We start from the raw sequence: 23,319 nt of genomic DNA, 5'->3' as shown, positions 1-23,319 counted from the left end.
GACAAACACTGAGGTGTGTGCATGGCTTGATTTTAATACCTACAGTGTCTGTGCACAAATATGGCTGTTTGGTGCTTGTGTTGACTTTGAGAGACTGACCGTTCCTTAATTAGCCCACAGGAGACTATCTGTGTCCTGATGCCTGTAGCATTCCTCTCGCCTGTATAAGTGTGTCATTGGTCTGTGTTGTGTGTGTCTGAATCCTATTATGTGACCAGTGACTGAGATTCTCTGTCCTCAGGTTCTTATGTCGCTGCTGTGCTGGGTTGTCATAGATACTGTGTCCAAGCCCAGTTTCACCAGAAGCTAATATTCGCATGTATACAGCAATCACACACAGTCACATAATTACAGCAATCACACACAGTCACATAATTACAGCAATCACACACAGTCACATAATTACAGCAATCACACACAGTCACATAAATACAGCAATCACACACAGTCACATAATTACAGCAATCACACACAGTCACATAAATACAGCAATCACACACAGTCACATAATTACAGCAATCACACACAGTCACATAATTACAGCAATCACACACAGTCACATAAATACAGCAATCACACACAGTCACATAATTACAGCAATCACACACAGTCACATAAATACAGCAATCACACACAGTCACATAATTACAGCAATCACACACAGTCACATAATTACAGCAATCACACACAGTCACATAATTACAGCAATCACACACAGTCACATAAATACAGCAATCACACACAGTCACATAATTACAGCAATCACACACAGTCACATAAATACAGCAATCACACACAGTCACATAATTACAACAATCACACACAGTCACATAATTACAGCAATCACACACAGTCACATAAATACAGCAATCACAGACACACAGTCACAAACAGACACATAAATACATTAATTCTCTGCTCGGAGAATAAGCACACTCTGTTAATGGGCAGTTGACCAGCTGCTGCCATCCAATGAGCAAGATGAGGCTGTGAGGCCAGGTAATTGGGAGCGCATGACACTATACTGTCAGCGACCCGCAACTGCAGCAGAATCATGTGTTAGCACAGGGGCTGCTGCATCTACTCTGGGCTCCGCCCATGATCTGGCTGTTACTAACACATCAGGTCTAGTCAGGTGGGCTTTACTGTCACACTGTCCATATACAGGCACAGAGCAGTACGAAATACCCTCCCCCAGCATCAGGTGCGACATATAAGTAGCAGGTGGTGGTGGGGGGGGGTCACTGAAGCGGGAAACATAGCACCTGAACAGCTGTGGATCTCAGTTGCAGTGACGTCGTCGGGGTCGCCGTGCCCCTCATGGTCGAGATGTGATCACTGCGGATTCTCTGAGCTTTCAGCTGTGGATTTATGGTGAGCTGGTGTGCTGAAGGCTCATAGTCCTGCCCTGACTGATGCACAGTCCCTGCTATCTTCCTGAGGGTTTCAGAGGTCTTCTGAGATGTCTCTAGGACACCATAGTGCCCATAACTGTGTTCCTGTAACGTCACTCCTGCCTGCCCTGTTGCTGTACCCCGTGTTCGTCCTGCCATCACCTGCCTGCCTTCTGCTTTGAGACTCAAATCTTAAAATTTATACAATGTTTATTGTTCATTTGACTTCCTCTGCCAGTCCCTGAAGGATGGGCTCCTCCTGTGAGTCTGGTTCCTCTCAAGGCTTCTTCCTACTATGGAATTTTAACACTATTGCCTCTGACTTGCTCGCTCACACACAATATGCCGACTATCTGTGCAGCACAGGGAGCACAGACTCTGAAGGCAGTGTGGGAGTGGGATTCGAACCCGCAGCCCTGGACATGCTGCTCAATAAAGTCAAATACCACCCCTCAAGGAGGTGGTAAATTAGCACCATCATCAGACTCTGCAGAGCTCCTGGTTGGCTGTGATTTCTGAAAACGTCTCCATGGCACCTGCCATTTGCACACTGAATTTGAGCGCCACTCTCCTGGGTAGCCAAGGTAACGCGGGTCACTCCAGGCCTCTTCTGGTTGGCTTCACCGTTCCGAGGGTTATGAGATCACCGGGCATGATCCCTGACATGGAGCCAACATCAACACGCGGCACGGTTGCCATGGGGTCCTGGTTGCCGTGGGGACTGGCGTCCCGGAGCCAGCTGGAGGACAGAGCCTCCTCGCCCAGCCCAGCTCCGGAGGTGTAAAATGACCCACCTTATTCGGCTCCGGGGTTTTACACTTAAGCTGGGGATATAACAGAGATGCCTTTTAGGCTATCCTGTTCCCCCTTTACCAAGATCGGGGGGCGGGGGGGGGGCACACCTCCCCTCTCTGTGTGCTGGACTGTATACAGAAGCTTACTAGATGAACTGGGAGTAAGATTGGAGCAGAAGGACCTGAGGTGGTCACTGCCTCTGACTGCAGGGGCCCTCTGTAGTCAGTAACAGCTACAAGTGTGTGGCTTAAGGTTGTCCTATCCAGCCACCTTGTCACCTCTGGCTGCCTAATACGCAGGTTTACAAATGTCACACATTCACATTTCATTAGCTGATGATTTTATACAAGACAACGTAGAGCAGGGTCAGACAGTCCCTCGAAAAATTGGGGTTAAGGGCCTTGCTCAAGGACCTAATGATGAAATCACTCTGCTGATGCTGGGATTTAAATTGGCTACCTGCTGATCATAGGCACAGCACCCTAACCTACTGAGCCACACAAGCCTTGAGCACAAGCAGGGCGACTGTCTAATTACACACAGGGACCCCCACCCACGGCAGGCCGGCATCTGGCTATGAAGGGGTAGCTGGCTGGACACAGGACAGGTTCGGTACTCAGTGGCCAGTCACCTCTGAATGTGTCACCTACAGAGATGGGCTTCTCATGAAGTATCTGCTGACATTTCACTCTTTGATACTCAGTTTAGATATATTCTAGGATAAAGGAGTCATATTGTCGTTTATGTATTATTGTTACCCATCCATCCATCCATACATCCTCTAACCGCTTATCTTTAGGACTGTGGCTCTGCTGTCCAGGCTGACAAGCAGCTCTGATATCCTTAGGGCTGCAGATTTGCTTATCCAGGCCTGAGGAGCCGCTCAGTGGCTTCAGAGAGGTGCTTAGAGCTGCAGCCCACAGCCATTAACAGCCACTCCAGCACCTGCTCCCTCACGCACGCCATGGTGTCCGCCTTGCGGTGGCGGAGGGAGGAACTCTGCTGCATGTGTGTGGGCCTGTGCGTGCGTCACATGACATCGGACAGGAAGGCTCTGCAGGGCCCGCTGAGCTCTTTGTGCAGATGCAATGCTTGGTGGTGTAACTAAATAGGGGGTGGTGTTGCTCAGTGGATTAGGCCTTTGTGCCATTGATCAGATCACTGGTTCATATCCCAGGCTCAGTCACATCTCCACTGGGCACTTGAATAAGGCCCATAACCCCCTGGCAAATGCACCAGAGATGCCAGATAAATGGCTGACCTGGTGTTCAGTCCCCAAGCTTAAATCTTACCTGTATATATGTGTCTCAAAGGAGAGCATGATGGGATATGAAACAACTAAAGCATCCCAATGTACTTAATTTTCAAAGCTAACCATGTACAACCAGCACAACATGCACCAACCAACAGTATGCAATTACAGACAGGGCTGGACTGGCCATTGGGCATATTGGGCATTTCCCAGTGGGTGAATGGGCCTGTGGACTGGCACGAGAAACCCACCCCCCTCGATCAATTTTACCATATGAATCTATGTGTGGTAGTTGTGTCATCATTCTGAAACTGAGACCAAATCCATGATACAAACGTTCACGATCTCATGTCGCAGTTCTGGAAGAGGGATCTGTGATATACACCCCCCCAAACCTGCTGACATGGGTACAGCCTATTGAGTTCTCCTTACCTTATTAATGTTACAACTGTTTTTTCATTTTACAATTAACACTATAACACACACAATTATTATTCTAACTAAAGTTAGGGCAAGCTGTATGTTTTGTAAATGTTACACATCACACCTTCCAACTGCGTGTAACACGTGACTATTTTGGTCCAATCATGATCGAGTGATCGTGCCTGTGGTAAGAGCTGGGTTAGTTTCTCAGGATAGATAATGACCTTGTGATTATAGAGCCCCCAGGTAACTTCTAGTCAGTGGTATAGAAACATTTTGGTTATCCAGTAGAGTACAGAACTTTATGTAGTTATTTTATGTGAAGTTAAATTAAACATGTTCTCTAGTGTTCTTCTGTTTGAGGTGCATATTGTTGGTCAGAAATGTTTCCCCATTATTTGTTATTCAACCCCCACCCCCAACAAAAACAAACAAATAAGAAATTGGAGAATCATTACACCCCTAATATGTAGTGGTACTGTATGGGCAAAAGACCAGGGCCTATTTTTAATCGCAGTCAAATCTTGAATACAGGGCAGAGATACACGCTGAGCTTCTGCTTTCAGTGTGACTCTTCCCACTGCTCCCCTTCCTATCTCGATGAGGGAAATTTGACCCAAAAATGAAGCTTTGAATAATGGCTTTTAATGATTCCAAACAATTAGAGGCATGGAAGAAAGAAACAGTTTACATGATTTGGCTGAACAGAAAATCTATAAGGAGGGACAGGTGCATCATGTGACCAAGAGTATATCCTGTCACGTGACTGTCTAGAGGTAACTTAGAAAACTGATTTGACAAGGAAGAATGTGGAAGGTATGAAGTAGTCAAGTGCACCCTCCCTTCTGGAAAAATCCACAGGGTGAAGACGAGAATGCACAGGGAATCTTAAAAAAATAAAAATAAACTTTTCCACTAATGTCAACTATAAATATGTTTTTGGATAAATTTTCACAGTATAGTACAGATATGTCTTTCTGAAAAAGCTGCCCCACAGAGAACCTTCGAGGTAGCCGGGATGGGGGTAGCATTTAAGGCAGGCGATGCTCGGGTGGGACCTTTCACAAACCCCTCTGCCCACAAACGCTCTTACAACATTAATGCAATATCAGAACTGCACCCTAACAGACACCTTACTGGTGGGATTTCACTGCACTGAAAATGCAAAACATGAAAATAAAGATTCATATCTGTTATACGTAATCCTGAAACGCTGGGAGCCCTGGTTGCTATTAAATGTTCATAGGTCCAGTTGCGGCCCAGACTAGGGTCAGACATGGTTCAGCTGCTGTTCAGACGGACACTCTGCGTCACTCAGGATGCCAGGTTCATGATTACACAGCTGTGGCGCATCCCCCCCCCCAGCAAATTACACATACAGGACCAAACAGTTCTCTCCCAGCTTCCGTGACTCTTTGAAGAGAATGGGCAAATGCAAGAGTGTGTGTTACCAGACTCGCCAGAAGGCATCTAAAAAAGTAAAACATGCTCTTTAAAAAACCTGCTATTTCATATCATGTTTAGGAGCAAGTTGGTTGTTTCCACCCCTGTATCTATAAAGTTTGTGATGAAGAAACTGGTCAGCTTCAGCAAATCTTCTGTCCCTGTGTGTGGTTTTCTCTCTGGCACCGCTAACATGGCTGCGTATAATGGTACAGTTAGCTAGTGAGTACAATCAGAAGATCACAGCTGGCTAGCTGGTTAACAGAACATGCTGCTTCAGCATCCCCATAAATAAGGAAAGTTCTTATTGAATGTTTAGCATAGTGACTGACTGTGGCCACCACAGTCTGAAGGATCGGCAGCATCACAAGTGGCTCCGTGTTTGTTTTGACAAAGCAGTACTGAGGCCCCCCTGTGCAGTGGTCAGAGGGGCGGGGCATATTTGTGGGTGGGGCTGGTGGGCGGGTCCAGGGCAGGGCTCACACACAGGTCCTCTTGGCGTGCAGCATCTCTAGCAGCAGGTTGTTGCAGGGCACCTCACCCCCCAGGTGCTTGTAGCACAGGTAGTCCTCGGCCTGCACGCTGAGGGCACGCAGCTCGGGCAGACGCAGCAGCAGCTGCCTGTACTTGTCCAGGAACTGAGGGCAGCTGCGTGCTGCGTACTCCTGCAGGGCAGCGCTCACCTGCTCCTGGACGTTCTCCACCAACTGCTGGTTCTCCAGCAGCTTCACGTCTGGAAACAGAGCCACGTAGAAGAAGGTCATAAACCCATAAACTGTAGGTAAACATGTACACTTTGTAGGGCATCGAGTTAACAACACAAATGTCATGGGTTCTAATCCCATAGAGCAAACGCAAATTGTAATATTGCTACTGTAAGTTGTTCTGGATAAAAAGGTCCAGGTTTAAAGCGCCCTCCTGTTGCTTTCCCTCTCATACCATTGCATGATTCATGGAAAGCAGTCAGCAGACAGCTCCTCGGCCTAGACCCAAGCTGACGCTCTAAAAATCGGTCCCCATTATGAAATGCTCCTCATTAGCAATGGGCCTTTCTGTCCACTGCTCGTCATTAATCGCAGGTCACATGTGTATATTTACGCCCACAGAGCAGGCACAATACGCAACAAAGACCATCAAAACACACAAAGAGCACTGATGCACACAAAGACCTACAACACAAAGACCATCAACACTCGCACTTCAGCAGTCGGTAAGTAGACAAAGACTGTCAGAAGCACGTCAGGAGCACACTGTGCATCTCCGCCATCCCAGTGACAAACGTAAATGTTTCTAGAACGTAGGAGAACAAAGCCTGTATGCAGCACTCGGCCATAAAGATGGCTCTTCACTGGCCACTTAAAGGTGTAACAGAAATGCCCGAATCTCATTTTCTGTGCCACAGTTGCTTTTGCGAAAGCCTAAATAGGGCTTTTAATGCTAAAATAGTCTCCATGCCTGTGGGATAGGGGCAGGAAGCCTTTTGGCCTGGGTCCCGATTGTCTGGGGCTGGGACTCAGATGTGATGTGGGGCAGATGGGACCTTTCAGGCACTTAAAGTGAGAAAAAGAGTGGAATGAGATGGAGTGGGGTGGGGGGGATAGTCAGACATTGCTGGCAGATCCAAAGAGGGTAAATGGACACAGACATTGGGAAAAGCTGAGAATATTCCTGCATTTATAATAAGAGATATTTAGGCATTGGGGTAATGGGGGGGGTCATGGCTCTTGGTATTTTGCCCCTCCGACCCCCCCCCCCCCAGCCCTGTTTCCTAGGGGAGCCAGAGTGATCTCCACAGAGGGTTTCTGGTGGAATGTATGTCAGGTAATCTGTGAGGGACACACTCATACCCAAACCTGTATGCTGCATGCACACATGCACAGTCCAAATACTCATATCTTTGTGGGGACTTTCCAATCATTTCTATGGGCATAACCTTAATCCCAACGACAACCTTAACCACTACCCAGCCCTAATCTTAACCATAAGTAACCAAAGAAAACAAAATACTTTTGGCATTTTTAGTTTTTTGATTGCATTCACAGGTTCTTATGAAATTGTGGCTATTCCCACAAGGTAAAAAGTTATAGGTTTTTATTACATTGCAGGGAAATCTGGTCCAATGTAATTGGGGTGAGTACAAACATGCCTGTGAGTTTCATGGGTCCTCTAGTATCTGTGAGCACACACAAACACGCCTGTCAGTGTCCCTGGGTCCTTGAGTGTCTGTGAGCACACACAGACATGCCTGTGAGTGTCCCTGGGTCCTTGAGTGTCTGTGAGCACACACAAACACGCCTGTGAGTGTCCCTGGGTCCTTGAGTGTCTGTGAGCACACACAAACTCGCCTGTGAGTGTCCCTGGGTCCTTGAGTATCTGTGAGCTCACACAAACATGCCTGTGAGTGTCCCTGGGTCCTTGAGTATCTGTGAGCTCACACAAACATGCCTGTGAGTGTCCCTGGGTCCTTGAGTGTCTGTGAGCTCACACAAACATGCCTGTGAGTGTCCCTGGGTCCTTGAGTGTCTGTGAGCTCACACAAACATGCCTGTGAGTGTCCCTGGGTCCTTGAGTGTCTGTGAGCATACACAAACACGCATGTGAGAACACAGCTTTGAGTCTTTCAGCATTTCCTGCATCAGAACAACCCTGTTTCTCAGACACTTACAGCCCTATTCCTCAGATTCATACAGCCCTGTTCCTTTGACCCACGCAGCCCAGTTTCTCAGACCCACACGGTCCTGTTTCTCAGATACATAAATCCCTGTTCCTCAGACCCAGACAGCCCTGTTCCTCACAATCATACAGCCCTGTTCCTCAGACCCACACAATCCATGCGACGATTCACTGAGTGAGATCCACTTACCAGGATTGAACAGTATGAGGAACTTGAGGCAGGCAATCTCTCTCCGGTCCACCAGCAAAGCCTGCAGCTTGGCCACCAGCTCCTGGCTCCTCTGGACAAGGTTGTCCAGGGTAACACCTGCCTGAGCAGCGATGGGGGCAATGTCCACCTGGGCAGGAACAGAGAGGCAGGCTGAATTGGGTTGTATGGAGACCCTGAGTGTGTGCAAGCTGTTGTCAGCATCGCCTGATGTTCACCTCCTGACCGGTGACAAGCAGGAGGCTGTTGGCATTGCCATGACGCATTTGTCGGGAGACGTGGTCCAACAGCAGCAGCTCGCTCCAACAGCTGTGCAGCAGCTTCATCTGGTCGCCCACCTGCCAGAACGGGAGCCACACAGACCGGGGTGGGGGGGGGGGGGTCAGTTAGGGTGATTTCAATGGTCCCTGACTGACAGGGGCCCTAAGAAATTTGGAACATAATTGGATTGGTTTGGGTTGGGGGCCCAATACGATACTCTCTTATGCAGCCCAAAATCTCTGCCAGTGTCCCTGGTGCAGTGAATGTGTTCAACAATCAAGATTCAAGATTTTATTTATCACATGCTCAGTTATACTGATACAACATGCAGTGAAATGAAAATCTGGCTCCTGTGACTGTAGAGAGACTAAAATGTCGAGAGTGTAGGTCAATAAAGGTTACATTAATTTTAATAAATTGATGGGGGTATAGTAGACTAAAACAGAATAACAAAATATAAAATAAATAAATAAGATACTTTTACTGTGGATTAAGTACCATGCAGTTACCCAGCAGTTTATTCATGTCCCTTAAGCACAGTATTCAGAGGATCACGCTGTATACACACTCGCTAGGTCAGCTCTCACTGCCTTATACAGCCCAAACAAGAGCTGCTCGATTATGGCAAAAATCATGATCACGATTATCTTTTTTACCAATATTGAGATCATGATTATTTACCACGATTATTTACCACAATAACTCTTGACTGCAGTACCATTGTATTTATTGAATCATAATAATGAAACGTATACACTTGAACTGAAACTAAAATAAAATTACATAAGATGACATACTGTACGTTGAACTTGTACAAATATATTTGTTAAATGAACAGACAAAATATACTGAGATGTTTTCTGAGGTTCAAAAATACTAAACTTTTTTTACCCCAACTGCTCAGTCAACTGATATAAAAAGTGCAACTTAAAGATTTTTAGTAAGAAAAACTAGTCTGTTTACATGATCTGGCTTCAGTAATGCACGATGGCAGGAGACGATATTTCCAGCTGTGTTGAAGACCTTATCTCTTGCTAAATAATACGTGATGGCATCTGTTATATCTCGGTGTTTTTGAGAACTTGACGGATACGCGGCTGCATTATAGATGCATTATAGATGGTGTCCTTAACGGATAACTGCGTTGCAGTACGAGTTGATCAAGCTTGCCTCACATTGCTGAGTTTTTTGTTCACGTATTGTTTGATCATAGGCCACTTTATGATTAAGCTTTAAGTGGTTAAATAAATTGTACGTGTTGCCTTGTGGTGCAGACACTTTGAAACATATTCTTGGTCCAAAACCAAAATGATTCCAAATAACTGATGTGCGTTTACCTCTTTTGTCGACCAAAGGTACCCGTCCCGCCATTTCAACCGTGAACGCGTTTTGACTGCTGTGATGTAGGGAATTAACTAAGGGACATTTAGGGAGGAGCAAAGCGCACCGCTAAAACATTAGTGCGACGATCTGAATTTTTTGCGCAAGATAAAGTAGGGCATCATTTCAATATGAGATACAAACAAATATCGTTTTTCTAGATTATCATTTTTTCATAACCGTGGGAAGCCACAATTGTAATAGTGATTCAAATCGATTAATTTCACAGCTCTAGCCCAAACCCTATCCCTCTGTTACTCCGTGTTCTGCATAGCTGTCAAGTCTCCCGTTTTGGCCGGGAAACTACCGTATTTTACCCCTCTTTCCCGCCGTCCTCCCGTATTAGTATTTTCCCGTAAATCTCCCGTATAATATAATTTTTTTTTAAATCCTCTGCCTCTCCAAACTGAACTGTCAGTAGCCTCGCGAAAACTGCCACCTGCAGTAATCTGCAGGTCATTTACAACATTAACTAGGTCATAAATGCGGAGGTTAAAATGGCAATGCTGTGTGCGAAAAACAACGCTAATTTGTCGGCAACAAATCTGTATAATAAGTCATTAGTGAATGAACATGAGAAATTAAAAGAAAATGTGTAATGAAAAAAAATGTAAATGACAAGTGGTTATTTTAGATTTCTTGTACACCTGTCTTAAAACGTAAGGGATACTGGAGCTTGGTTGGGGTGGTGGGGTGGCTCTCGGTGGGTGCCGGAAAATTTCCCTTATTTTCGAATCCAAAACTTGACAGGTATGGTGTTCTGTGACAGGTAGGCTACCCTGCGAATCTGAACCCGTCCCTCCTCATATCTAAGGCAGAGCTGCCACCTTTCTCAGGTGACGTAACCCCAATTCATACTTTCAAACTTTCTTATTCCGCAGATATTTCCCAATTTTCCAGGGTATTTAAGGTATGGTGAAAAATCGGAAAGCCTTCTTAAACGTCTTGATCGGCTAAGCACTCACCCTGAAGAATGCGCACATTCGTCAAGCACATTACGGAACAACCAAACGACTCGAACGGATAAAGGAACACATTTAAAGTCTTGATGTACAAACAGACGCGATCTCTACTGCAATGTTGCCTAGCAACCGAAGCATCTTTTCTCAAACCTGCAGACCTGCAGATTTTATTGTGAACAGTCAATATCTATGAAATGTAATAGTTTAAGGTCCCAGCAGCAGTGAACAGAAGAAAGAAACCTCAGAAATAACCAGATACGTGACACCTAACCTCTGTGGGTTTATGTACATGATATACTTCATATAAATAATAATATTAGGTCACTTCAGCAGACATATTAACCTACAATATTATGAGATTGTCGCACAATGAATTGAGATCTTATCATTAACTCATTACAGCTGTTTAAGTATTTCCTTAAATGCATTAACCAGCAGGCTGGTGCTTTGGTGTGATGAACACACGTGATGGCTCCTTAATCTACAGTGTAGACCAGAACACGGATCCCAAGACCACTTCATCTCCATACCACAGCCCCTGCTGCCTCGACAGCAAAACCCTCTATAAACTACCTGGATGTTTTACAGAAAGAACTTGTTTTTCAAATCATGTTTTATCATGTAAGAGTCCTCCATCCTGTGTGCCAGCTTGAACAAAGCCCTTCATCTCTGTACACCTGAGTGTGTCCTCCAGGCTCCTATCATGGCGTTCTTCAGTCAGTCTCCATATGTCTGCCATGAGTTAATAAGCCGGAAGTGTATTTCCTCAGCTGGGATTACCATCCTATTCTGCTATGGTGCAAGGGATCAACACAGCTGTGCAGTGTGAAGACAAGGGGTGAGGAGGGCTTTTGTTAACAGTGTGTCATCACCAGTGGGGCGTACCGACATGGCTAGGAAGCACCAACTTCTCTGACGGCATTTTAACGTCAGTAGGGTGACCGACACGGCTAGGAAGCATCGACCTCTCCGATGGCGTGTCACTGTCAGCGGGATGACTGACGCACCTAAGAAGCATCGACCTCTCCGATGGCGTGTCACTGTCAGCGGGATGACTGACGCACCTAAGAAGCATCGACCTCTCCGATGGCGTGTCACTGTCAGCGGGATGACTGACGCACCTAAGAAGCATCAACCTCTCCGATGGCGTGTCACTGTCAGCGGGATGACTGACGCATCTAAGAAGCATCGACCTCTCCGATGGCGTGTCACTGTCAGCGGGATGACTGACGCACTTAAGAAGCATCGACCTCTCCGATGGCGTGTCACTGTCAGCGGGATGACTGACGCAGCTAGGAAGCATCGACCTCTCCGATGGCGTGTCACTGTCAGCGGGATGACTGACGCAGCTAGGAAGCATCGACCTCTCCGATGGCGTGTCACTGTCAGCGGGATGACTGACGCACCTAAGAAGCATCGACCTCTCCGATGGCGTGTCACTGTCAGCGGGATGACTGACGCACCTAAGAAGCATCGACCTCTCCGATGGCGTGTCACTGTCAGCGGGATGACTGACGCACCTAAGAAGCATCGACCTCTCCGATGGCGTGTCACTGTCAGCGGGATGACTGACGCACCTAAGAAGCATCGACCTCTCCGCTGGCGTGTCACTGTCAGCGGGATGACTGACGCATCTAAGAAGCATCGACCTCTCCGATGGGGTGTCACTGTCAGCGGGATGACTGACGCAGCTAGGAAGCATCGACCTCTCCGATGGCATGTCACTGTCAGTGGGATGACTGACGCAGCTAGGAAGCATCGACCTCTCCGATGGCGTGTCACTGTCAGCGGGATGACTGACGCACTTAAGAAGCATCGACCTCTCCGATGGGGTGTCACTGTCAGTGGGATGACTGACGCACTTAAGAAGCATCGACCTCTCCGATGGGGTGTCACTGTCAGTGGGACGATTGATGACTGACGCACCTAAGAAGCATCAACCTCTCCGATGGCGTGTCACTGTCAGCGGGATGACTGACGCACCTAAGAAGCATCGACCTCTCCGATGGGGTGTCACTGTCAGCGGGATGACTGACGCACCTAAGAAGCATCGACCTCTCCGATGGCGTGTCACTGTCAGCGGGATGACTGACGCACTTAAGAAGCATCGACCTCTCCGATGGGGTGTCACTGTCAGCGGGATGACTGACGCACCTAAGAAGCATCGACCTCTCCACTGGCGTGTCACTGTCAGCGGGATGACTGACGCACCTAAGAAGCATCGACCTCTCCGATGGCGTGTCACTGTCAGCGGGATGACTGACGCACTTAAGAAGCATCGACCTCTCCGATGGGGTGTCACTGTCAGCGGGATGACTGACGCAGCTAGGAAGCATCGACCTCTCCGATGGGCTGTCACTGTCAGTGGGACGATTGATGACTGACTCAGCTAGGAAGCATCAACCTCTCCGATGGGGTGTCACTGTCAGCAGGACAATCAACTAGGGAGCTTAAGAGAGGCTCCTTCAGCATTATGGATTCCTACTGTGTCTGTGGCTTCCTAGCCCACAGCTCACAACAGATCACTCACCAGGTCAGGTGAGCCATGTGGTGAACTACAGGACACAATGTCTGCGTTTGCCATCATGTCCCACAGCACTCGGTGGGATGGGGGGGGTCCTGTCAGCACCCCACCATGTCTAACTACACTGATCTGAATCCTGAAATCATACTGGAGCCTAACCGACTCCAAAGGTCAGATGGAATTTAATTTAGGCCACACACAGAAGAACAGCAGCTGAAGGACGGCATTAAGTGTTATGCTCTTGAAGCTAATTAACCAGAATGACACAATGTTATTTTATAATTATCGTGTATTCCAGGGATCACCAACTCCAGTCCTGGAGAGCTACTATCCAGTAGGTTTTCTATCCTACCTGGCTTCTGATGAGCCACACTAGTTCTCAGGTAAATACCAGGAGCAGGTGTGGCTCACCAGAAGCCAGGTAGGATAGAAAACTTACTGGATAGTAGCTCTCCAGGACCGGAGTTGGTGACCCCTGGTGTATTCAGTAAAGGTTTCTGTTTAGTAGCCACAGGGTTTGGCAAACATTTCCATTCACACAACAGACTGTTTATTCTGATCTGACCCACCACTGAATCGTTTATTGAGGTCTGACCCACCACTGAATCGTTTATTCTGGCCTGACCCACCACTGAATCGTTTATTGAGGCCTGACCCACCGCTGAATCGTTTATTCTGGTCTTACCTACCGCTGAATCGTTTATTCTGGCCTGACCCATCACTGAATCGTTTATTCTGGCCTGACCCACCACTGAATCATTTATTCTGGCCTGACCTACTGCTGAATCGTTTTATTCTGGCCTGACCCACCGCTGAATCGTTTATTGAGGCCTGACCCACCGCTGAATCGTTTATTCTGTCTTAACCTACCATTGAAACGTTTATTCTGGCCTGATCTACTGCTGAATCATTTATTCTGGCCTGACATACCGCTGAATTGTTTATTCTGGCCTGACCTACCACTAACTTGTGTTCTTCTGACTTGATCCTTTGCAACTTTGGGCTGTGTTCATGAGCAGCCTGCCATCTCTGGCTGTTTTCAGACAAACAATCATACTTCCCACCATATTCCAATATTAATAAAACAATTAAATGTTTGGGAATTTACAGCTTGGAATTCCAGCCGTTTCTGCTCCATGGGATATAATAACATTGTACATTGTAATTACATGTTGTTTAATGTTATCTAATGAATCTGAACAAATTTCCATGGATGGACGGATCATTGACCCCAAGGGGACACTTCCTGATATGTGAAGTGTTTTTTAATACAAGTACAACAGCAGATATGAAGAAGTCAGCAAAATACAACTAAGCAGATCCTGCTGGGACCAGTGGAAGCACTGATACAAATGTAACAGATGATATGAGATGTTTTGATCTTGCTTAGCTTCTCATGTTTAAGAAGCTGGACTACAGATTGTAAAAACATTTCACCCCCCCCCCCCCCCAAACCTCACCGCTCATCTCTGAGGTTTTACATCCCTGTGTTGCCCAAATCGATCTTTCCCACAGGCAGCTCGTGGTCATGTTCCTGGGCCAGTGGTTCGTACTTTTCACTCGATATCATACTGTGCCCTCTAATCCACCCACCTAACCCTCTTCCCTTTAGCCTCCATCTTACATCATTATCAATGGCTGCCCTATGAAGTCCACATGATATGGCAGAAAGGCCTAGTTTTTTACACCTGATTCAAGATTCGGTGGAAGTGGCCATCTTTGGTGTCACATGACTATGTGACCTCAGGTCAATCAGCTGAGAAAATGAACTGATGCAAAACTTCACTGTATATATGAAGATGATCAACATACTGCAGAGATAAAACTAACCCATTTTGCAGTCTGGCAGGCCACCATTTTCCACACAAATAGTCATACACACACTGTCACATTTTAGAAAATAGTCAATCTGGATCAAGCCAGTTATGTGCAGACATCAGTGCTGCTACCATCGTCCCTAACTGGATCCTTCACCAATTCACCATACAACTTTAAGTGAGTGAATGACACCAAGTTAGTTATCAGCCCCCTGTTAATCCAAAGTTTAAAAAAAACACTCATATGTTAAGCTGCAGCTGGAAACCACAAGCAGGGCATCATGACTCCCGCAAGAAGGGGACGACAGAGATTAATGCATAACAGGGCTCTGCACGCAAGCTAATAGGTCTCTCTTCAAAGAGCTAGAGCACAAAACGCATAGGGTCCTCACTGCATGAGCCTGAACAAAAGCTGAAGTTTGTCGTATGAACCTGAACATAGGCTGAAGTTTGTGGTATGGTCCTAAACACAGGCTGAAGGCAGGGGCGTCACTAGGTTTTAAGGACAGGGGGGGCTTAGCCCCCAAGAAATGCACACGATATGAACAAACGTAGCGCATGAGCACAAAATTTCACAAACAGAAAACAAAGGCTGAGAAATTGCTTTTCAACTTTTTTGGACAGATTAAACATCTTAGGCCACCAATAGATTTGTAAAACTTACAGAGTTATTTAAACGGTTTGGCTAAATTTCTGTTCGGCGGGACCGCCGACCCCAGGGGGTTAATTTCATGGGACTCTCTGCTGTTAGCTGGAGTTAACTAATTGTCATTACCTGCAGTGATGAAGACTTACTTTCTTGAAAAACTTGCGTATAGGCATGTTGTCTTGCTGTGTACAGCATGTACGCTAGTGTGTCCGCAGGTGTAGATGCAGCGGAGTGTAAAGTAGCAGTGAAAACGTGGACTGGATTTTCAGTAATGTGGGCGTTCCCTGTGAACAACTGGAACGGATTGGATAACGAAGCACTGACACTACCTTAACACTGTAAAGTGAAAGGAACCAACAGGTTTATGATCATATTCAAGTGAATAGTGTGACAGGTTTATATTATTATTTATTTAAACTCATATTCCTGCGTCTTTATATTGAATTTGTCTGCAATTTTTGTAAAAAAATAAAATAAAAATAGAATAAGTAAAAAAAAAAACTTGAAAAAAAACACCAAATTATTAGGGGGGCTTAACAATATTTTAGGGAGGCTTCAGCCACCCTAAAATAGGCCTAACGACGCCACAGGCTGAAGGTCCAACCCAGTCTAAGTGGTAGCCCAGGATTCAGTGTTCCAGCTTGCTCCTGTACCCTGTACTCTGACACCACAGCCCTGTCCTCAGTGTGTACTGCTCAGCAAGTGTGACTTTGTGCGTATGCGATCATGTGATCCCACCTTGAGCTCCTTGAAGAAGACACAGCTCCGTGCCCACTCCACAATGGAGAAGAGCGTCTGGTCAGCCATGCGGCACACCAGGCTGAAGGTGGCGGGCTTCTCCTGCCTGCCACCATCCCCCTGCTCTGTCTGCAGTGATGCCACGATTTTGTGCTGCATCTGCAGCTCATCCGGCTCACAGCGCAGCAGCTCCAGGACCAGCGGGGGCACCCGGGGCTGGGGGGACCCCGAGGGGCAGACATCCGGGTACAGGTACCCCACCTGGGAGTCGGACACGCCGCCATACTGGTCTGGGTACTCGGACTTGATGGTCCGACTGGGGAAGGGGGTGCGCTGGTACTGGCCAGTAACAGGTCCGGCTCGGGAACCCTGATTGGCCATGCCCGGTGCAGGTGGTCCATAGGAGCCGGCATGCAGGAGCCCTTCGGGTGGCGTCTGAGGGCCTCGCAGGCTAGCTGTGAAGCTGCAGTCGGCCTGCAGGGGGCGCAGCAGCGGCAGTGCCGGCTCCAGCTTGATCCCGCTGGCTCGGATGAGAGCCTTCTTCTGCTGTTTTAGCGCACGGTCACGCTTGTACATTGGGCCAAACTTGTTCCTGCCGCCCCGCATGCGGTCGGCGCGCACCGCTGGTGACACACCAGGATAAAGGCTTCAGGAGGCAAGCAGGATCGGCAAGCTTAAAACCTTCAAGATTATTTTTGGCAAGGCCATTTTAATTAAGAGGGTTTTACGATTAACAATCAGAACAAAAGCTGGATATTTTGTACAACTTTAAAGCTTTTAAGTGAAAAAAAGATCTCAGTCACTGTACTGACGCTATGTATATCTATCTATCTATCTATCTATCAATTTAATTTAATTTAATTTAATTTAATTTAATTAATTAAAATTAAACATAATAGGGACCACCTCCCTTAATGAAAAATATTCAAGCAGGATGTCTTGAAAATAAAATAATAAATTAGGCCTAATGAATCTGAAAGAATCTCCTTAATGAATGAAGTCAAATGAAGAGAAAATTGTAATTACAATCTTTAAACGGGGTTATTTGCTGTAGCTATCCAAATCCTAATTGTCAAAAGATTCAATACTTATAGGGAAATAATGCTTTATTATGAGATGTAGGTGAGTAGGGGGATGTTTACGGCATAATAACAAAGTACTTTAGACATAAGAGGGAGATTTAAAAAACAGCTGTGAACCTGTAGTGCCAATAACTGTAGATCATGTTAACATGGCAAATGTCAGATGCTCTCAGATTTTCAGCAAACACAATACTGCTAGTGCACACAAGCCTAGAGTCATATCTCTGTTTAGCACAAAACGGCAAAGGAATATTTCAATAAACGTTACCTGATGATTTCTTCAAAATGGTTTCTATGCTATATATGTCTAACGATATAAAATGTGCAAAAATAAAGATCAACAAACAAAATGATTACGTATGCCTATATGTAAGCCATACTGATATCTAAATATGGACAGAGAGGGCTCTGCTGCGGCTCTTTTAACTGTTTATTAGCCCTCGCCCCCGAAATTAAGTAGCGAAGTACACTAAGTAGGTTAAATAATGTAGATCACTTCCATCAACCCCCCCCCACCCCCTTAGGCTTACCCCCCTTCATAAATCTCCACTGACTCTCCAGTTACAAAATAACCAAATAGACCTACTTAGTCATGATATAGGCCTACCTCTATGGCTTTACCTATCATGCAACATACTTGTATTTATAATACAATAAAATACCGAACCACTTACATATTATTAAATATAAATGTACAACTATTACAGAAACGTTTTAGTTTTCGGTTGACAGTCTCTAAAACTTTCCTCTGAACCAAGGGCGTAACTTTGGCTGGAACATTGGGGGGGTTGAGGTCTCCACCCATTACGGGGGAAACATGATTATTGGGGGGGGTTGTATTAGCTGGTTTTGATTTATTGGGGGGGGGGGGGGCTACAACCCCCCCATCCCCCCATAATTTACGCCCATGCTCTGAACGTAGGCTATTTATGTATGATTTTTCGACACTCAAGAAAAACACGGCGGCATCTTACCTTCGAGCCTCATGCCGACGCCGAGGCATTTCTGAAAGCGACAGAACGGGCATCTCTTTCGTTGGCTCTTGTCGATTTTACAGTCCTGGTTTTCAGCGCAAGTGTATCTTTTATTATTTTGAACAGTCCTCTTAAAAAAGCCCTGAATAAGAGGGAACCAGTAAGAAAACAGCCTAATAATAATAATAATAATAATAATAATAATAATAATAATAATATAGGTGAGGAATAGCCTAAGTGAGGAATCGCGCAGTACCTTACAGCTCTCGCACGTGAGCAGTCCGTAGTGATAACCGGACACCTTGTCCCCACAGACGGGACAGAGCTCTTCCAGGTCGGCGCCGTAAACATACTCCATCAGCCTCAGTGTGGCACCTGGGACACAAGTCTCTCACACTGAACATTTGTTCGCTCTTTTATTTTTTGTTAACAATAATTTAATTTTTTGCATAATTATCAAATTATTCATTAAAACATAAATCATTATTAATCCAATTGATGATAAAAATATTTGTAAAAACTGTAAACCACAGTAAAATATCTTGAGAAAATATTACTGAGCGATAAAAAACGAAATGAACACATTCAAAGTAAATACTGCAGGTCTACAGTCAGGCATTGGATTCTGTAAAAAAAATCATTATATTAAACAAAGAAACTGACATAATAGAAATTCTTAAAAATCGAACATACATAGAATATACATAGAATAATCCATAAGCCTATATAGAAACGATATATCATTATACAAATATAACCTTATTTCTGTATCATGAATAACATAGGCCTATAATAAAATACGCATATAGAAACAAGGTTTTCAGCAAACTGCATCAATTATGAATTAATTATTTAAATCCATATATCCATACATTTTTTATCTTAATTGTCATGCATGAGAACTAAGGCATGTGATATCTGTATATATTTAACATTTCGGGAATCTTGTGTTTATTTGCAAAGGTCCCAAAGCCGTTGCCCTGATGTTCAGCGGAGTCGTTACCTGTGTCTGTCGCCAGACTTGCTTCTCGGTCACAGCGCGGATAGATCTCCACTCTTCTGTCGTGCATTGAAGTAGGCAGCGAGCACGGACGCATCTCACGGTTACAGTTACTGTCACACCCGCATGGCGCGCGCTTCACCCCGCAAAGCGCACGTGTGCACGCTCCTGTCTGCACGGTGGAGGCCTGCCATTCGGTGGATACCCATCTGCGTCCAGGTATTCATCACGTGTCATATAAAATCCGCGAAAGGGGGCCGGACAAGAGCAACGGGGGACCACCCCTAATTAAACGGAATTCCCCTATATAATAATAATAATAATAATAATAATAATAATAATAATAATAATATTGTTACTTGGCTAAAAGATTTATATTTTCATAATGGCCCACCGTGCTAGGTACCTGTTGAAAACAAGCAAAACAAAAGTAACTTCTATTATCCATCTAGCTCAAAAAACGATTTGAATGGCTAAATTACATCAGCACGTTCATATTCAGTATATCTTGCTATGAATGAACGTCGCCTTTCTTTTATATGAAGGCGATCTGTAAATGTGTCGCACAGAATCTACATTTATACGGCTACAGTTTTTTTTCTTTTTGTTTTTAATAACAAAAAGAAACTTCACTTGCTCGTTGGATATAGGTCATATTTACGTGCCACAAAATGGAAAAATTAAATTCTCTAAGACGTATTAGGTTTTTAAAAGACCACCACGAATATAAGCAGTAAAAAACACATAAAAGGTTATAAAAATAATCAAATTACTTCTAAATGAAATCAACATTAAGACATTATAAAATCAATGGTTTTTAAATGTCATACATTTTATTCACTTGACAGGCTGTTTATACTTATTGCAATAATTGTTTTAATATTTTAAACGCCTATCGATCCATGATTTGCTTGAATTACAATATCTTTATTTAATGGAATTTTCGCTGTTAGACCATGCACGCATGAAGCCCAGCGGGACTGCGGGCTACTCAGGGTTCCTGTTAAATACGAGCTATACAGGAAGCATCGGCAGGTTTTTATTAAAAAGGTGCCAAGACTTGGGCAATGTAGAACAATATATTATTAGGTGTACGAGAGGTGATGCATTCACCCGTATTTATGTATTTTTTTCTTTGCAAATGGTACTTTATTGGTTTATTTTGTAGGCATTTTACTCGCTTTCTCGTGAATCTGCGTTGAAAGGGGCACACTGACCTAGGCTATAGTTATTACATGAAAAATCAAAGAATTATTTCTTTCTCCAATTGCTTGTTTGTTTGTTTTCTTGTTTCCCTGAAAGGCATTCCCTTTGTAAATACACATAGCTGTGCATTCAAATGTTTTTCATTCCGTGCAACCCAAGGCACATTTTCAAGGACCGGAACTGTTATCAGTTATTGAACACGAGACATCTACAACAACGCAAGTCAAAGCATGAATTATACTGACATCAGCGTCGTTACTCCACAAAAATTTCACCGATTGATTTGACGAACACATTTTTTCCAGACTAGCAATCTTCAATGGAGGCTATTAAATAAATATATCGTCAAAAGACGAGGAAATGCTTTAATGCAGGCAGAAATTAAAGTAAAAGGACAAAACATACACAAAGACATAAGAACATAAGAAATTAAAAATGTCATTATCAATATTCCTATTAATATTTCCATAATTTCCAATTAACCTATTTATTCTACCGTAATTTAATAGCAACTATATTCAAACGCAATGGGGATGTTAAGTGGATTATTTTTTTAAAGGAGGCGTTTTAAATCTAAACATTTAAATTAAAGTGTGGTGAAAAATTCCATATACTGTATAATTTTATAAAGGGCACAAACAGCTTTAGTGACTCAAAGCAGACAGGCTTTCTAAAATGAATGCGACTAACAGTCCCTTCAGCAATGGGCAAGTAGAATAAAACAATTAGGTAACTTAGTAGATCCAGTACAAATTATCACTGCTCTTTTCGACAGCTCTGCTAGTGGTGACTGTAAGGGCCTTGTTGGTTGTTGCTAATGAATCCTTATGCAGACTAATGCTGCATATTTAGTGAAGCAGGTTACGCTTTAGCGATATTCGCAACCTACGAAAGGCAGGATCGCTAGATCACAAAGCCGAATGCGCATCCACAGCGACCGCAGTTGGGTTGGCGTTTGCTGAAGATCACAGCCTTGCGGCAGCGGTATCACATAATACTGCAGGTATTTCGTTTTCCCACTCGGAAGAACTGATATATTTCTGCTAGAGCAATTCAAGCAAAATAGCTCACTCGAGGCCACAACGTTATAGGCACTCCTGGTATAACCTGCAGCCTTCAGAATAAAAGTCCCTCACCGCTTTTCCTCTTGTTAGTATGCTCAGGTGTGGCCTTAAGCCTGTGGCCACGCCCTCTGCATTGGTGCAGGTCAGTGGCCAGTATGTGTGCTCAGCTACGATGGAACACCCTGTAAGCTGGAAGCTGGCCTTTCCCCATGTTTCTTAGTCCCTCTGACAGGCTGATTTCAACTCCACTCAGTCTGTGCAGGAGCATTTGACTCATGGATTCTAATTTTACAATTAAAAATCTGTTAAGTATGAAGATCTAAATAAAACCCATAAAGGTCCCTCAGTGTGTCCAGTGGCTTGTACTACGAAGCGGGGTTACTGGCTTATCGGGGTAACTTGTCAGATTTAAGGTAGTCTGGGCAAAATGTAAGTGAAAGAATATGAAGTCTATTTAAACTGTGGTACCTTAAATCTACCACAGGCCACTGGTATTCAGGAAGGACGCTGGACGTTTGTAGGTTCTGGCCAGTAGCGGAGCTATAGGCGGGGCCACCGCCCCTGGGCCCAGGCCCTCCCCTGGATCGCAGAGGGTCCTCCCCCCAGCCAAAAGAGGACCCTCTCATATACTAAATACACACAAAATTACACAGATGTAATATTTTTGAGGCTTTCAATATTGCTAGCATTTTAGTTGTGACTTGCGATTTTATATATCTGTTATTTCTTGTGTACATTCTTATTATGGTGGGTGTATGGTGTAATTTTTAATAAAAAAAAAATCAGTAAAATCCCAAAAGCAAACTTAAAATATAATACATAGTAATGTTTTGAAGTCAAACTAAGCTGTTCCCTTTGTATTTAATGGTTTTCCGTTTGAGGAATTTGCAAAAAACTGCAATGCATGATGGGTATGATCTAAAGGCTGCCTAACCTCCACGTCCGCTGACGACTGTAAAACTCTGACGGTCTCCACACCGGTAACAACGTTGTTTTCTAGGCATAGCCAAACAAATCTCCTCCTGTCTGAAAAGGCGTAGAAAATGCAATTTAGCCACTAAAACTTTACAGTTTTTGTGAGGGACAGTCGAAATCTCTCGTTAAGTTTTTTGTGTTCAGTAATTACCTTGTGTTTGCTTTTCGTGTGAAGTACTCTCTGGCCTACTGTCAGGTGCACAGTGCTAATTAAAGCCTGATTGGCTGATGGACACGGGGGCCACGTGTCACACAAAGCCACAGAAGCGACCCCAGATGGAGCCGTTCCCACCCGCCTGTGTGAGGTCCCTTCACCCACGGCCCCCCTGGCTCACCCCCCCACCACCAAAATGCATGGGTGTAGGGATGTGAAAGGAAGCCTCTCGCATGGAAATCGACAGTATCTTCACTCCACCACTCCCCTAAAGCCGCTTCTTTGTGAAGTATGTTGCCGTTTGCTCGCTCGTTACGTCTGTAGAGATTCTGGAAGCTTCTGGCA

General features: G+C 44.9%; 1 protein-coding gene across 1 annotated transcript; it reads right to left on the bottom strand.

Moving 5' to 3' along the window:
* Window positions 1-4,509: 4,509 nt before the first annotated feature.
* Window positions 4,510-19,835, bottom strand: LOC111858999 (steroidogenic factor 1-like). Its single transcript, XM_023841276.1, has 7 exons — window positions 19,579-19,835; window positions 18,832-18,950; window positions 18,576-18,717; window positions 16,520-17,142; window positions 8,407-8,526; window positions 8,171-8,318; window positions 4,510-6,040 (listed from the first exon to the last, which is right to left on the bottom strand). Exons 1-7 carry the CDS (start codon window positions 19,670-19,672, stop codon window positions 5,787-5,789), a joined length of 1,500 nt encoding a protein of 499 aa, XP_023697044.1. The 5' UTR covers window positions 19,673-19,835; the 3' UTR covers window positions 4,510-5,786.
* Window positions 19,836-23,319: the final 3,484 nt, after the last annotated feature.

The sequence above is a fragment of the Paramormyrops kingsleyae genome, chromosome 7 (genome assembly GCF_048594095.1).
Source record: "Paramormyrops kingsleyae isolate MSU_618 chromosome 7, PKINGS_0.4, whole genome shotgun sequence".
Lineage (NCBI taxonomy): Eukaryota > Metazoa > Chordata > Actinopteri > Osteoglossiformes > Mormyridae > Paramormyrops > Paramormyrops kingsleyae.
Note: the sequence above shows the minus strand (reverse complement) of the source record. Positions and strands in the feature narration are given on the sequence as shown.

Bases quoted from the DNA above. Each gene is read 5' to 3' on its own strand.
- LOC111858999 (XM_023841276.1), bottom strand. From the start codon at position 19,672: ATGCGTCCGTGCTCGCTGCCTACTTCAATGCACGACAGAAGAGTGGAG. The intron at 17,143-18,575 runs GTAAGATGCCGC...GTGTGTCACCAG, and splicing joins CGTCGGCATGAGGCTCGAAG to CGGTGCGCGCCGACCGCATG. The intron at 6,041-8,170 runs GTAAGTGGATCT...CTCTGTTTCCAG, and splicing joins CCTCATACTGTTCAATCCTG to ACGTGAAGCTGCTGGAGAAC.